Source organism: Pararge aegeria, chromosome Z (genome assembly GCF_905163445.1).
Source record: "Pararge aegeria chromosome Z, ilParAegt1.1, whole genome shotgun sequence".
Lineage (NCBI taxonomy): Eukaryota > Metazoa > Arthropoda > Insecta > Lepidoptera > Nymphalidae > Pararge > Pararge aegeria.
Window position 1 is genome coordinate 19979343 of NC_053208.1, and position 18170 is coordinate 19997512.

Sequence of the window (18170 nt, forward strand, 5' to 3'; positions counted from 1 at the left end):
GATTATGAAGACCTTGCGTGTTTAAACGTTGGCAATAAGCTAACTGTTCTAGTATCTTTTATAGAAGATTTAAAGTATGGAAGGTAATAAAATTTATTACAGCTGTAGTGGCACTTTTGTTTAAAGCTCTGTCTTTTGATCGTTTTAGTGTGACGTTGCTGGATCATCTCGTCTGTTACGTCGGGAAAGCGTTGTCCGTGCAAGTAAAGGTGAAGGGAGCTGGCGCGCCGGCCCCTGGCACAGTGACTTTGGGTGGTAGTGTAACACCAGCTCCGCCCGCCGCATGGTTCATGCGCGGGGAGACTACTAAGAAACATGCAGAGCTAGTAGCCAAGCTACTAACTGATATGGCCGAGGTGACTATAAGTTTGAAATAAGTGGAAATACGCAACACCTTATCAATTATTATTTTTATTTTCGCAAAAACCAAAGATAAGATAAAGTAAAATACTACAGATGAATACACGGCAAAAAAAATTTAATTCGACCCATATTCAAAATTCGAAGCAAGCACGACAATTGGTACCTATTATATATACAGGGTTAAATAAAAATAACAGAAATCTCTCGACATGTAGTTGTTTATATTTACATTTTAAACTAACAACTTTTGTTCGACGCATTTTTTTTACTTGATAGTTTGTGAAATATTAAATTTATATGTAAGAACTTAATATTTGAGTTTTTAAAATCCCACAGGAGACCTTTATTTTCCTGAGATCAAATATAACCTATAGCCTATAGCCAAAATTTCATTAAGATAAGTTGAGCGGTCGATACAAGCGTATTTAACAAATGCAGAGGGTCTGGACTGTTTAATTTCAAGCACTGGCTTACTTTTTTGTAAAAAGTAAACCTTAGTGTTTTTGCGAAGGAATCCCGAAAGATAACCCATAAAGTATGACACCTGCTGTTAAATTTTTTTTTGTTATCTATTATTATTATTTTATATTATTGTAATTTAATTTAAATTTATCTCTTTGTATTTTAATAACTGTATTTATATATCCTTTTAGTAAAGATTACTATTATTATTATTTAAGCATAATGTCAATGTGTTCAGGATAAAGTGTCCAGTTCATGGGGCCTAGAGACGAGAACTGCACTCACACAGTACGTGCGTGCGGTAGCGCAGATAGAAGAGAGCGATCGCTACCCAGCGCGATGCATCGCTTCACCCACAGTTTGGCTCGCACTTGCTTCTCTCTGCGTGTGCGACCACCACCACATTGAACTGTGAGTTAACACTCTTGGCATTGTTTTGGGATTTATTCGTAAGTTACTACAGTTTTTGTGTTATTACAAAATACCCTTCTTTGAACATTTTCATCTCAAAACATTGAGAGATATTTTTTTATGAATCATTTCCATCTATGAATTTCGCATGCCCCACGACTGGCAGTAAACATGTGTAATAAATAGTTCTTTGTACCATATAAATAAGAAAACGCAAGTTTACGAGCACCTGCCAAATTTATTATCCTAAATTAGACAAAGCATAGTTTAGGTTATATTTTATATTACTGTAACATACCCAATAAAAATTATAATCGTAATTTAATTTGCACAGTTCTTGAATTATTTTATACGTTTATATTGAGATTGAATATCCAAAAAGCCAAAAGGGATTTGAAAGTGCATAAGATCTAGGCAAGTATTAATTCAATGTACTAAATTTTTTCAACAGGGTTTATTACTTATTTTTTACTTTGTGTATACTGTACTTATTGTTATTTTAGTGCGCCTTTAATATTAACATTCTTTATCTTAGAATCTGAAGGAGTTTTGTATTGGAATAACACCCTACGAAAGTTCATGTTCAGCAAATTTTATTTCATTTCAAATGATTTCAAGATTTCAATTCAAACTTTTCATTAAATTTTTGTATACTATTGTAAATACCTTAATCGCTGTTGTTCTTGCAACAGTATGAACAGGTCAAACGAAGGACGCGAATCCCGTAGCCGCGATTCAGCGGTGGAAGCGCGACCACATTGTACTAACCATGATGACGGCTCCACGATGGCCGTCATAGAGTGTCGCTCCTGCGGCGCTCTCTGCTCCGAGTGCGATCGCTTCTTGCACCTAAACCGAGTGGCCCGAAATCATCAACGACAGGTGATAGGAAATTTTAAAACACTATCCTTATTTTTTTTATAATGATAATAAAAATAATTTGTATTTCTAAAAAAAACAATGTAAACAGGTAACGAAAGCTTAACTATAAAATAAGCTAGAGGCCCTGATAACTAAACTGAGTATGAACTCGTATGATAGTTATCAGTGCTCTCCCCAGTTGACAGTTGCAATAAGACATAGGCTTTGTGCTTATAATTAAAAAATTTAAAAGTACATAATAATTAATATCTAGTCTATCTATTAATAGTAGTTTTATGAGTATGTGAATGTGTGCGCGTATGTGTACGGTAGGTATTTCATTCTTGTATAGAAAGTAAATTTTCAGTCTTTTCAGAATCTAAATCTAGGAGCCACTTATTGTTTTTTTTTTTTTTTACAATTATGGGAAGATAGTGAGCCAATGGAAAGAACCTTATTGCATTTATTGTACAAAAAACTGCCCAGGAAAGCAAAAAAAATGTTAGAGAAAGTTAAAGTTGTATTATAGTAATAATTTAGAGATGGCTGCGGTAAGTAGAAAATTATTGGCCTATAAACACAGCAATTCTTTGCAGGGAATGCAAGAAACATGTCCTACAAAGTGCTTTCCTGTGTTCATCAAGCTGAGCGTGTTAAGCCTCATGTGCAATCTTTGTATATTAATTGCTTTCGCACGCAATTATTACTGACTCAACATTGACTCCATTGAAATGAGATTATCCGAATCTCCTATTCGGATAATCTCAGTTTCTTTATGTTATGTGTCATAAGATATTTTTATGTGCCTGTCGTATACGACGATTAGACAGCGCGTATCCGATTAGACACTTTAATTAACACAAAATATAATATTTTAAAATAGCTTTCAATTATTTCATTTGAATCGAGTCGTGGATGTTCGCAGTCCATTTTTAGTTTTAATACAAGATTGGCTAGTTCACAATCGAGGAGTCGTTTTCGGAAATCGGACTAAATTTGGTCTAATTTGCATTCAATTAAAGCTCAAATTTGCCTACAATTCTTTAGCTCGGGCTGTTGACAGAACGCTTGTAAAACCAAATTCAGAAGTAGAGGATCACTCTAAACGAGTAACATTTCATCCATTTTACGACACTGAGTTTAATATGCGATAATGACTCCTCGATTGCGAGCGAGCAAATCTTGTAATAAAGCTACTGATGATTTTCGAATGACGAACAAACGGCAGAGTAAAAATAAATTCGATTCGATGGCTTTAATTATACTGTAAAACCAAAATTAACTATTTTTATCTGTGACGATAGCTAAGTTACTCAAAATAAAATCATGGTTTGGAACTATAGTAATATTATTATTATTTGGGACAATGGAATAAAATAGCAAATGCAAAAAGTTATTTTATTCGAATTGCCGTTATTGTATCGAGGCTAAACACACTGCGAAGTGCTGTGCTGTGTTCGAAGTAAAATTTAATAGTTAAAATGTTTTAATTTTTCACACTTTTGTTTCGTTTACATGCCACTAATACAATAAATAATATTGTCTAGATATGCAAAGAAGAAGAAAGCGCTATACGAATCGACATCCATGAGGGATGCGGCCGAGCAAAACTGTTCTGGTTATTGCTATTGGTCGACCGACGAACCCTAAAGGCGCTGGTGGAGTTCCGCGGGATTGAGGGCGCGTCGGGAGTTGTTAGTTTGCCGGGTGCATCGGGGACCGCGGGGGGCGGCGGGGAAGGCGACGGGGCGGGGCTTGTGGGCATTTGCCGCTTCTGCGGCGCACGTGGCAGCTCTGGTATACTCGCCATTGGAAATGTATGCGCTGATCATCAATGCCAGGTACGCCATCACTATAATGGCTTTATATATTTCAATTTTCAACCGATAAAGTCAAGGTCAAGGTCAAAAGTGATAGTTTAGAGGTTAGGACTTCGGCATCAAAATCGGGGGACTTCGGCACGAACTTCTTATTTTTTTTAGTAATGTACTGCTTAAACAGACGCGAACAAGAGTAGAGCACGTTTGGAATCTTGCAGCTTTCGTTTTGAGTTTATGAACAATTTGGATTAGGTTATGTTAGGTCATTTTAGTATTTTAGAGGTAAACAAATATTTACTTTCTAAATTTTAACAGAAGACGTATGTTAAAATGTAAGTATTCTAATTTTTGCAGAAGAACATAATGTTATTTACTTAACACTTTTTTTATTTACTCATTCACTGCGCAAACGGCCTGTCATTGATTTATTTAAATGTAGACCGCGGATAAATTGGCCGCACTTTATACATTTCTTATGAAATATACGCATCGAAAATGTCTATTAGTATTTTGAATAGAGAAATATTTGTCTTTGACTATGTCGTTTGTTTCAAGGAGCACGGACGGGAAGCTTGCACCCGCATACTGAGTTGCGGGCACGCGTGTGGTGGCGTACGTGGCGAGCGCACCTGTTTGCCGTGTCTGTTCGGGTGCGCAGGCGCAGAGTCTCTTCGCCAGGATGCTGACGACATGTGCATGATCTGCTTCACGGACCCGCTTCAGGCAGCACCCGCTATACAGGTAATGATATTATGCACTATTATGAATTTAAAATGAATTGAAAACTAGTCCGATTCTCTATTCTAAATAAAACGCAATTTGATAGCTTAAATCGTAATACTGCCATAACCGATTTCGAAAAGTAAATTATAGAACGCGTTTTTAAGACGATTTTCTACTAAAAAATGTTTTAAGAAAAAATTATGACTTTTTTGCTGTTGCAAATGCTCTGGATGTAAATCAAAATTTATTTTCGGCTTGGAGCATATACAGATGTAAGTATTCTGAAATTTCCAAAAATTCCCGTGTCGCATTATATTAAAAATTAGAGTGGTAAGCTCAGCCGATTATTCAACTTTGTTGGGTCATAAAGTTTTTTCTTAAAATTTTATGGACTGACTAAAGGCCCCGACGAAATTCTTTATAATAAACCTGTTAATCTCTAATAACAAACCTTTGTAATCCTAACAAATCCATACAAGGTCTTGACGAAATGGTAATGCAATGCTCCAATATTTTCACAAGTCTATCTTATTGTATTTTGGGAGCTTGTGGGTAATGGTCGGCCGTGTGTCGGAGAGACTCAGGCGGATCAATTATTATATATATACTTCTTTTGGCGCGTTAGGGAAAAATGGTGAGAGTCAATTTTTACGATGTGCGCGCACACCGCACAAAAAACCAACACCCTGAAGTTAGTTAAAGTCAATATTTTAGTTTTACTAAAAAAGTTTAGACAGTTTACACTTTCAATTGTCCAAGTGTGCGGGCTCATTCCGGTGATTTAATTAATTCAATTGTACAAATATCTAAAATTTTAATGTTGAGTGAAACTTGGTTGTCCGATAATGAGATAACTAGGATAATGCGATATGATAAAACTTCCAATGCATTAAATAACTTTTTGCTATTGATATTGTCGGTTTTTCAACAAACGTAGAATAAGGCGAAAGTTAAAATTTTTGAAAGATTTTTTATAATGTTACGCCAAAGAAGTATAACTTCTAACGCGTGTACATAAGTACACACACGTTTTTTTAAACTGTAAATCTTTTAAATTAAACATTTTTTTCTTACTATCACTATTATTCATTTATATTTGTTAGAACTTTTTACACTAAGTATTCTTAATTCGAATTTATTAAAATCTATTTCCTATTTTTTAGTTTGGTTAACTATAAGATAACTATATGATTTTAGTTATGTTTTGAACTATTATTTATTTCTCTACGCATCACTCAAATCATAAGGCATCTGATTTAAGGGTTTCCTAGGTTTAGTGACATGGCAAGGTATTGACACAAACAACCTCCACGCTCTGGAATTTAACAATCACAATATTACTAACATATAATTTCAGCTACCTTCCAGTAATAATCCTGTTGAACCTCGGTGTTTCAGAGAGTAGCCGGATCAAAATATAGAAAAATATAATATTAAAATTAGTTTATTTATTTATTCTATTGTAAATACCTATAACAATGTAATTATAAATATATGTATTAAATATGCGACGTTTTGTTTGGGGTTCCGTGATTAATGTAATTTTTTTTTAATTTTTCAGCTAAACTGCGGACATGTCTTTCATCTACACTGCTGTAAGAAAATCTTGGCAAACAAGTGGGTTGGACCAAGAATTACATTTTCGTTTGCGCAATGTCCCATTTGTAAGGTTAGTTGTCATAGAAAAAATTCACGATAAAAACTCATTTAAACTCCAATTGTTATATTGACACGTTTATAAATAGTTCCTTGGCTAACCGACTGCCAGACACAAATACATCGTTAATGTGGAATCATCTTTTTCTACCTGTTTTCCGAGTTTATGTTGAGAAGACCCAGCACAATTGAATAACTTAACTCGATGAGGAATCAAACATTTAATGAGAACGTGATCGGAGGTTGTTATAATTAAGATTATTGGAATTTTGTCCCTATTAAGGTCTATTATAATGAGTTTATGCCTTAGGATGACATGACACACTGGACCCTAGAGGAGCTCCTGGGTCCTATACGGCGTCTCCATGACGAAGTACGGCGAAAGGCACTGATGCGCCTGGAGTACGAAGGGTTAGGAGCCGGTGGGACGCGCGGGCGTTCGCACACAGATCCTGCCACATATGCCATGGAGCGATACGCGTACTACGTTTGCCATAAGTGTGGAAAGGTAAGAATAACAATAATAATGGATACCGGGGAAGCTAAAAACGGGTTTACATCACACTTGCTCGTAACGATGACTTTTTGACATCGATATCAGGCTCATAGTCTAAGTTATAAGACACGAAAGTTTTATTAAACATCACCGCACTTGTGTTTTATTTAACATATCCCGATTCCGTAATAAGGATGGACGTTGGGGTTCCAAGATGCTGGAATGGTATGGATCCAAGCGGCACAAAATCGCGGAATTTGGAACTCCCTACAAAAGACCTATGTCCAGCACGTGGACGTCTGTTGGTTGAATTGATGACGATATGATGATTCAGTTAAGTTTTTAACTTGAAATTTCCTTGGAATTTCTTTATTGCAATTGTGGAAGCCAGAGAGACAATTAATAAACAGGGCGGCGCGAAAATCTGCCGAACCATCTTTTCCGACCGAAAAAGTGTTATCTGTGTTAAGTGTGCGAGTGTTTAATTAGTTGTTTGGGTTTGATAAAGTCACGAGATGTTATTTTTTTAGGCGTACTTTGGTGGGCTGGCCCGTTGTGAAGCGGAGAGCAACGGTGTGTGGGAGCCCGCAGAACTTGTATGCGGTGCGTGCAGCGACGTGGCGGGCGCGCGTGTCTGCCCCAAGCACGCTTCTGACTTCTTGGAGTACAAGTGCCGATACTGCTGCTCTGTAAGTTCTTTGAAAATTTCATATCCTTACTAATACTATAAATGCGAAAGTGTGTTTGGTTGTTTGCAAAATGCAAAATTTAATAGTTTTATTTAATTGGTTTAAGTCGTATACGTCATCATTTGACCTATACATTTAATGACGTGAGCTCGTCGACCGACGAGTGAAGTCGCAGAGATCTGGGATTAGATATGCCATCACTATACCAGTCCCTAAGCTATGATGGCGCTTGATCCCTTTTATTGTCTTGAAGAATTATACCGGGGATGAAGTTTTATAAGGGAGAAACAGTCCAATTAACTAGCCTGAGCATCAAGGTTTCACGTTCAGAGTTGATGCACGGAGATGAACTGTCGAACAACTGTTAATGTTCGATGAATACTTGACCAAAGCCTAGCACTATATAATTGGCACAGTGGAAAGCGAGCCTGCTTTCTAAGTCCATGGTCGTTGGTTCGATTCCAACAGCAGTAAAAGGTTTGTGTGATGAACATGAACGTTTTTCAGTGTCTAGGTGTTTAAATGTATACTATAAATATTTATTTATGTTATTCATAATTCATAGAAATATTCATCAGTCATCTAAGTACCCATAACACAAGCTACGCTTACTTTGGGGCTAGACGGCGATGTGTGTATTTTCGTAGTATATTTAATTATTTACATATTTATCATCGCCCGAAGCCCCAATTCGAGGCACTGGCCTTCTGTCTCATAAGAAAAACGGTTTTAGGGCATAACTCTGTAAAGGTGCAAAATGAAGATCGGTGGGCTTTAACGACTAATGTCACAAGTAGTATTTTATCTGAAATACCCATTGCCGGCGAAATAAAAGGCACAGATCTCCTCTCAGAATAAGAAGGGTTGAGACCGTAGTCGACCACGCTTCGCAATTGCGAATTGGTGGATTCCACACACCATTGAGAGCATTATGGAAGACTCTCAGGCGTGCAGGTTGTCTTGAGATGTTTTTCCTTCACAGTTAAAGCATGTGATATTTAATTGCGTAAATTAAAAACGCACATAACTCTGAAAAGTTGAAGGCGACAGCTGAAGCCACTAGGCTATCAGCGCTTAGTACTAATGCTTACGTCGATTCTATGCAGTGTTTGATATCATGAATGTTACAAAAGTGCCTTTTATGTTGCTATGTCCAGGTGGCTGTATTCTTCTGCTTCGGCACATCGCATTTCTGCAACGCGTGCCATGACGATTTCCAGCGAGTCACTAACATTCCAAGGCACCTTTTGCCACAATGTCCAGCTGGTAATTATAATCTTCTTTCCGACTATTCCAGTGGGGCTAAGATGCGCGCCACGACGTTTAAACGAGTAACGGGTAGACATAATGTCGGCGCATCTCTGTATGTCGCTTCTGTCGCTTCGTTTGAGCTGACGGCCAACCTCCAGTATTGATGAGGCACAAAAAAAGAGAGAGACAGAAATTTACTCGTGTGATTTCATAAAAATAGGACGAGATTATGATAGACAATTTTAAAGTAGCATGCATCGTAGCCCCAACTATTGTCATTTGTATGTTTTTTTACTTCCTCGTTACTGTTTAAATACACATTTAACAGTAAAATTTTTCGTAATTATGTTTTATTTACTTCCATACTTATATTATAATATGCATATTATTTACACATGTTAAATTGTGTAAATGTTGTTTCACTGTGTAGTGGTTGACGAATATATCTATATTCGTCAACCACTACACTGATCGTGATTTAATTTGGTGAAAAAAAGAGAGAGAGAGAGAGATTTACTCGTGCCATTTCATAAAAATGGAACAGACGAGAAAATGATAGACAGTTTTAAAGTCGCATGCATCGTAACCTTAAAGATAACAAACTGTAGTCTCTATGTATGTTTTTTACCTCCCTCGAAACTGTTTAAATACACAAAAATGTTAACTATTTTGTTATATGTTTTATTTACTTCTATACTTATATTATAATATTCATTTTATTTATATATGCTAAATTGTGTGAAAGTTTGTATGTCTGTTACCTATTTTCGTCGCAACGACTACACTGATCGTAGTTTAATATGGTGCATATTTAGCTTTCTGAAGTATATACTATAGGCATTCTTTTATTGCGGAAAATGCACCTAAGTAACGTTTCCTGCGATAAAAAAAAAACTATCTTTGTTCCAAAACCACTGCTATATAGCTAACCCGATTGTTGCGAAGTTTCAATAAAAAAGTTCAGATATATATACTGTTGAAATGCAAATTATGTCTGTTTGTAGTGAATCACCGGTTCGGAAGGCAGATTCTACCCAGATAAAGCCGGCAAGAAACTCTGCAGTTGCTCGTTTCCAACATAATTTTACAATTTAACAATCATTTTTCTATCTTGTGAGAGCGGCTTGCTTCCAAGCAACCTTGTCAGTAAGAAATTCATCTATGGTGAAGTAACCTCGATGCATTAAATGTGTCGATACATTGTTTAAACTTATGCAAAGATAATTCTAATATTATTTTCGGTATCATGTTGTAAAGGTTTATATACTCAACCCCGTGGTTTCGCATGGATATATGAGTGGTATCAGGGTTTAGTTTGAACTTAATTTTGTTTGTCCCATAGGTCCCAAGGGTGAACAGCTACCCGGTACTTCGGATGAGTGTCCACTTCACGTGCAGCATCCCCCAACTGGCGAGGAGTTCGCGCTCGGCTGCGGAGTATGCCGACACGCGCACGCCTTCTAAGCCCATCTTCACGGTCGTACATAGTAAAGAATATAAACCCCTTTTTTTTATTGTATTTAAAAAAAAAGGGGATATATGGATATCCATTCAATTTGATTTCTGTTACTACTATAGCCAAACTCGATGTGGAATATATGTAAACAAATTAAAAATCACGATGTATAGGGTTGTCAGATTTCTAATAATCAAAAGTTGAATTTTTTTCTCTATTTCGGAGTTAAACATTGAAATTTTAGTATAACACCGTTTTATGAAATATCAACTTAATCACCCAGTGTGTAATAAGTAAGAAAAATAGCTCGAAATAAAATTTACAAATCTTTGATTACTACTACTTGTCTCACAACCCTATACTATTGTACTTGTAACATTTGGACTTTTTATGATCAATCGTCAAATTTACTACAGATAGTATAAAATGATGAATATTTTTGTCGATTAACGACCTTGGTTACGACGAGCAACCCTGATTTACCCGGCTCGAGTGGGCTTGGAGGCGTAGTGAAATTTTCTTAGCTAAGGCAAAAGGGAGCCCAGACATCTGCGATTAATAAGACTTAAAAAAATGTAAATAATTGTGTAACGAGCTTTGCTTGACATGACTAGAAATGAAATGCATCATTGTCACATCACAACCTGTGATTGGTTGCTAAGCAACTCTTTGTTGTTAAATATTCTATATCGAATTTGGTATAGTTTCGTTTTTGGTATCATATAATTTTCAACTTTTAAATATTCCCATGAATTGTATTATAAAAACGACCCGTTTAATATCAAGCTTTTGTGTACCGGTTGCGGCTAAATTCAAAATACGTAAGTCACGGCTAGTTACCAATATGTACACTGACTATTCCGGCATTATGCTGACTCGATATTGATTTGGGGTACGGGTTTTTAAACTGTCCCCTTACATATTTGCGCGCTTCTATCTGCGTTACTTACAGATTATACTCAATGCATAGTTGCGTTAGTATAAAATTAAAAAAAAAATACATTAAGGTCACTTTGACTTTCCCAAACATAAGACGTTTAAAAAACCTTGAATTGAAGTACTCGGAATTGACATAAACAATACTTGTGAATCGTAAAAATTCTTTGAAAATTTAGTAACCCTCCAAACGCTGTTTTATTGATGATCGAACAGATTTTTTACAAGCTTTTTTACTTATTGAAATTTTAAAAATGGATTTATAGCAGAGGCAATCTGATGCTTAAATGGTTGTTATTTTTTGTCAACGATCATTCACAGTTATGCACATGCGATATCCCAATAGAAGTTCAATCAGTTATTATTTAACGTAGTAGTATTAAGCAACGTATTAAAGTAGTTAAGTAAGTGTCTACATTTAATCGATATCAATAGTATGAGTAAACAGTTATATTCGGTAATTAATATGAGAGGAACTGAAATATTGTTGGACGTGCAAACCGCATAGTTATCTTTCCATTTTGAGATGAATGACACTTATATAAAACCGTTGCAAATTTAACGTTTCAATGATATGCGATAATATCATTTTTCCATCTCGCATGACTGGCAATCGGTTTTTATAAAGTGTTTTAGAAATCTTAGCCTATTTTTAATTTACAGTGTGAATTAATCGAGTCAATTCTATAAACAATAGTTTATGAATAGTTTTCTATAATTTTTTCCGAGAATGTAAACCCGGAAAGTTGCGTCATATAATCTGACTGGTTTAGGTAATATGCATTGCTATACTTTATTTAATCTTACCCGTATTATGACCGTTTTCACTAATCCTAGGGAAAGCATTAATCGCATGCCAAATGAGTTTTGTGATTCCTAGAGATAAAAAACGTTTCACGAACTCTTATATAAAGTCGTTAGGCGTGTTAGGTTTTTAAAAACCTTTTTCCATACGTAAAATAAAAATATGATAACACAAACACAAAGTGACACACGACTATGTGTTGCCTTGTGAAAATCGATTTTTAAAAGGTAAATGAGTTGCCTATTAATTAGGCGTAACATACTTAGGCATTGCCCTTACTGGCACTAGTGAAAACGGGCATTATAAATTGTTGGTAACAATCTTCTTAAAACTCTTGACCGACTTGACGAAATCTTAACCGCCTTGTTTAAATCTATAAGGTAATTTGGCAAGGGGGTACTAAGCATACGTCTATATAACGTATTCATTATCGACATCAAATCAACCTATTACCGGCCCACCGGTACGGTACCGTTTCTTTGTTTACTTGAAGGCGATATTCTCAGTAACTACTGAGACGATTTGAAAAATTAAGACTAATAACATCAATTAAGAATGTTTCAAAATCGGCTATGTTTTTTTTCCTTTTGAGAGCTTTTTAAACGGTTAAAGTTTCGGTAAAATCACGTATGACAAAGTTGTTTACCTTTAAAGTTCAAAAAAAAGTCCGCGAGAGCATTTGCCTATTTTTAAGGTTGGCTTATACACGGACAAAGTCGCGAGGGACTGCTAGCCCGTAATGTAACGTATTGCTAAACCTTTAATAAGAGATGTTGTCTGGTGGTGATTTTTTTGTTACCACAGTACCGGTGAAGACGTGCCGACAAAAATTTTAGCTAGCTGGTACATTTCGCGTAGAAACTACAGCCCAGACTTAGATAGGTTAGACTGCATTATCACTTACTACAACGTGAAATTACAGCCAAAAAACAAATAAACAAATAACGTATTGGCAACCCTAACTAACTGAAATGACGTCACATTTATACGACCTTTTTTCTGGTGCCATTTTACCTTAAATGCACATTACAGCTGATGTACCAGATATTACCCTAAAATTTGGATACCAGGATTAAGGAATAAAAGAGTTTTATTATCAATTATCAAAAGTTACCGTACCCCTTTTCCAACTTGCCTTCTTTAAGCTATATGTTGACAGGTTCTTTCTCCAAAACTAAAAATGCGTAATTTGTTGGTGTGCTCTTCGGTAAATGTTGCGGGAGTGTTTAGTCATAATAAATGTTAAAAGTAGAGATCTATCCTCTGAAAGTTCTTGCTGATTTTGTTTTAGCACAACTGACTGCTTCTTTTGATAACATATAAGCCTTGACTATATATATATATATAAGTAAATGTTAAGTTGACATTTTGTATTTGGGTAGTTGACTGTTATTTTTTTATATAAAAAAACTCGATTTTTGCCGCCTATCCACCTCCTTTATCGACCAGCATTGGGACCTCAAAGTGAACCGGTCCAATGCGCTAAGGGCCCCGCCCATTGATACTTCAGCTTTGCAAATTATGGAGTTAAGTCGGTAAATCTAGTCCTCCTACTGATCTCTTCATTTTTGATTCGATCTCTTAGAGATATACTCCAAGATCTGAGTCACTTTGGTCCTTCTTATGCGGTTTATAGTAAGCGAACACGTTTAAGAGCCGTAAGTCATCGTAAGCAACACGCACTGTTCGATGACTTTGATTTTAAGGCACTGAGAGATTTGGGACGTTTCTGAAAGAAGCTTACAAAAACGTGATAGCGTTTGTAATAGTCAACTACCGAAAAACAAAAAATGGTCATTTCTGTTCTTAAACTACTCTAAAAGTGTTAACTTCTGTCCTTACTTTCGCTTAGGAGATATTTATCCGACTTAGGTTCCTACTTGTTTTGTAGTTTTGATATTTATGTTAGGGAACGTACCCATACTATGCGACCATTTCAGTTTTCAAAGTACCTCGATTGGTCAAGCTATATTCAAATCTGGGCCCAATCAGTCCTTCACTGGACAACAGGATGGTGATCGCAGAAGACGGTAATAGTAGCACATAGGACGTTGCTGCCCGTTTCCGCTATACTGCCTCTGTCGCCTTGTAAGACACTTGCGGGACATGCGGCGAATATGAGCCCAATTAACCATATTTATGAATTACAACATGAATACTAGAAACGGAGCAAGGGGAGTTAGCATCTACCACGGCTGGTTATCCAGGGGGAGGGGCTAAGATAACAAGTTTAAAAATGGTTCACGTAGTATGGCTACATTCCCTTATAATAATTTGTGCAATATAGAAATCCTTTGCGAATATTTATCATAACGGATTAAATCATCCGGCTAAATGTGTAATTGTTTTTATACTATTACTATATAATATGACGTAGCGGTAATAGAACATATAATCGATGTTGTAAACTCGGTCCATGTCCTATTTTATAATTATTTATTTTTATCATTATATACAATGTTTGTGATTTATAGATCATTTTAAGATTATACTACGTACCTTAATGAGTTAAGCATTTATTGTATGATTTTACTATTTCAATACTATTACATGTAGGGTTCCGTACCTGAATTACACAAGCAGATCTCGTATGCGGTAGCCTTATCGATCGCCTGTCGCTTTTTCTCGGAAGCTAGTTAAATTGCGGAAAATTGTGTGTTAATGAATACTACCCTTGTGCGCACGCATAATACTAGTTTGTCACACGTGCGTAGTTCAAACCGAGTAGTAGGTACAATCTGAATATAAGAAGAAACTGATCTTAGGGCCGTGGACATTGTGTGCACCAACACAAACATCAGATTGTACTTATTTTGCTATAACTATTGTACGCAATGTAAAATAAAGGTAACATATGCAACGTGTAAAGGTACGGAACCATCTCAAGGTGCGGGTACTACTCGCATTTAACCGCCTTTTTAATTTAATATTGTTCCTTTTCGAAAATAAACTGAAGATTGTCTAGTCAAATGTTACTATAAGTTAAGATATTATTTTATATGTTAACAATTTAATAACGTAATATTTTTTTTTTTAAAGTATTCTTATTAGTTGTTAAAACTTTAGGTATAAGTTTTATTTGTGACGCGCCCTCATTGCAGAAACACTGTTGTAATACAGTTTGGAACATGTTGCAGTATCCAATTTATCTATTTTTAATTGTGACTCCATGATATTTATAGGTCGGCGAGCTTTACACCCATAAAGGTAAATAGTCAAAACTATATTAAATTACGGTGGGCCATCATTTGTTTAAAATTTATGAATATTTATTTTAATATTTATAACGCAAGAAATGGGTTTTAGAAGAATAACGCTTTAGCTTTAACCCATTGAATGAAATCATGCAACTGTCCATTTTGTTACGGCTAAAAAGGGGGGGGGGGGGCCTGTGTAACTATGCTTCTCCGGCCCAAAAACTATCTCTATGCATAATTCACGTCAACCAACTGTTCTAATTAATTTTTAAGAGAATTGAATTGAAGCCAAAGCAACAATAATAAAATGGGTAAATAATCACATCGCCATCTAGCCCCCAAGTAAGCGTAGCTTGTGTTATGGGTTCTATTAACAAATTATTTTGAAAGTTGTTCCTTGGACATTCATAAAATGGCTCACTAATGCTCGAATTAGAGAAATGATTAAATTTTTCAGATAATAAATACATTTCAGTTTTCAAATAAAAGTAACTGAAAAAAAATTATTACTTTAACAAAAACGAATTAAAACGCATTTATACATTTATGTGTGCGTATGAACAGTATGAGTTGTTGTTTCGATCTGGGGCACTCATATGTCAAACGTCGTATGTCAAATGTTCGTACGCCGCGTAGGACGTCATTTGACGATAAATGTAAACACAGTTAATGGTACGGCTGCCACTGCGTTCTTTTTTATTGTAACTTTTTACGGGTACTTCTTTAGAGGTATTGATCTCAGGAAAAACTTATAGATCATAAGTTTTCCATTATAATAAATACTGTAGGATACCCCATCGGATTAGTTCCCCCCATTATTTCGTTTTAAGTATATTTTAATTGACGTGCCATATGAAAGCGTCGCGTATTTGCAACGCAGGTGTGGCACATTGAGAGTTGATCCGCTGTGACGACGCAGCGCAACGGGCTAATGAGGGGTCGCCCTAAGTAGGGATTTTTCAATCAATCAACGATGTTAAGCTTCAATGAGGGCGATGTATTATTATTTTTTTTTTATTATGAATCTTGTCGATGTTACGGACATTTGCACTTGGTGTTTTTGCCCTACGGTACTTTTAGGCTTTATAAATGTCTTACCTATACTATTATCTACAATCAGTATTCGCGTAATAGGTATATAGGGTACCAATAATATCTCCACTATGATATGAAAATTTAGGTTGCACATTGGCAAAAGGGATGGAAAAAAGGCAATGCACAACGCATTGAAATAATTTTTACAATGGGATGGTTTGGAGAAATTATTGAAACGGTAATAGGTTACCATTAGAATATCGATGTTGTATTCAAAAAAAATTGTAACTGTTGAGAAATTTCTCCTTGTTCTCTTCACGATTGATGGTGCTCAAGTTCTCTCAAAGAAAACGTGTTGTGTCGTCAATCGATTCAATTGATATCGAAAAGTGTAATTATTTTATTTTTGTTACACGAAATCTGCATATTTTCTTGAAAACGATCTGTCGATATTACGGTTTAGATATTTTTCGGCGTACATTAAAAATTAAATTATTTTTAGGTATTCACATGAAATTCTATTTCTACTTTGGGTGCACTTTAATCTTCTATACTATGAAACAAATTGTAGATTACGAACTAGGTAAGAAATTTTTCAATAAAGCTTACAAAAAAAATGTTTTCTTATTATTTCCAATCATTTTGATATTCCAAAAATGCAAACATTAAACCTAATTATTTTACCAGGATAGTCCTGCTTAAAATAGTATATCACGTTTGTTTCTTGTCGATTTTATTAGTCGTCTTACCCAAAACTGGTCTACAGGTGAAGCGGTGATGGCCTAGCTTCAGTTTTGCTTTCGTGGAGACCGAGTTCGAACCCAGGCACGCCACCACTAACTTTTCGGAGTTATGTGCGTTTTAAATTTAAGCAATTTAAATGTCATGTGCTTTAAACGATGAAGGAAAACATCGTGAGGAAACTTGCGTGCCGGAGAATTCTCCATAACGTTCTCAAGGGCGTGGGAAGTCTACCAATCCGCATTTGGCCAGCGTGGTAGACTACGGCCCCAACCCTTCGATGATGATCTATAGGTGACACTTGGCATGACCCACGCGCAGTGCTTACCTTTGCGGTCTTATGTCTATAAAAGGGTGGCACCGGTTTCGATCCCCAGCTCGGGCAATAAGGTAATTAACATATTCTGAATTTACTGTTGTGGCAGCGTACGAAGCCTCGCGAGGTATTTACTACTACCCAAGCTATTAAGCGTGCAGATACGATGCCGTTATGGATTTAGTATAACTATCTATAACTCCCAACAGCCAGCTTTTGTTCTAGGTGACATCACAACTTACCACCAGGTGAGTTCGCATTTAAAAATAAATAAATAAACTACGACAATACACTCACCGCCATCTAGTCCCAAAGTAAGCGTAGCATGTGTTATGGGTACTAAGATAAGTAATGAATATCTTTATGAATAATATTTTTAAATACTTATAATATACATATAATCAGTCAGACACTGAAAAACATTCATGTTCATCACACAAACATTTTCCAGTTGTGGGAATCGAACCCACGGCCTCGGACTCAGAAAGAAGGGTCGCTGCACACTGCGCCAATCGGCCGTCAATTTAAAAGCTCTTTTAGTAGGATACAAAAAAAAATTCAGGCTTTTGCCTTTTTATGAAAGTCAACGACAATACGGCAGATGCACCTATGATATTAGTAAACAATTGACCGATTAATTACCATCATGTTATTATTTACTGCGCTATTGTTTACAACTTTTAAGTAAACAATTCTCGCTGTTCTACTGTGAATGAATGTGAGTGTTCCGCGATAGCTGTCTCCGTTAACAAATGAGGAACGCCACAAATCTGATAAGTGGAGAGTGAAGTATCTCGGAGATTCTTCGGCATATCCGATATCTTGTTATCGGAGATATCTAGGACAGGCACGGAGTTTTAAACATACACTCCATGCACATCTTTATCAATCGATGCGAGTTATGTGATTTCACGCTATGGAACATTCATGTGTTGCTAAGTTTTGAAGAAGG

At 36.0% G+C, this 18170-nt stretch overlaps 1 protein-coding gene across 1 annotated transcript in view; it reads left to right on the forward strand.

The window, feature by feature from the left end:
• The window catches only part of LOC120636431 (E3 ubiquitin-protein ligase highwire), a 149254-nt gene extending 138039 nt beyond the window's left edge, over nt 1-11215 (forward strand). The window contains exons 65-74 of the mRNA XM_039907906.1: nt 149-356; nt 1064-1236; nt 1929-2118; nt 3645-3938; nt 4473-4658; nt 6202-6309; nt 6607-6804; nt 7323-7481; nt 8639-8747; nt 10075-11215. Coding sequence (XP_039763840.1) covers nt 149-356; nt 1064-1236; nt 1929-2118; nt 3645-3938; nt 4473-4658; nt 6202-6309; nt 6607-6804; nt 7323-7481; nt 8639-8747; nt 10075-10196 — 1747 coding nt within the window. The 3' untranslated portion in view covers nt 10197-11215. The remainder of the gene's footprint in view (nt 1-148; nt 357-1063; nt 1237-1928; nt 2119-3644; nt 3939-4472; nt 4659-6201; nt 6310-6606; nt 6805-7322; nt 7482-8638; nt 8748-10074) is intronic.
• Nucleotides 11216-18170: the final 6955 nt, after the last annotated feature.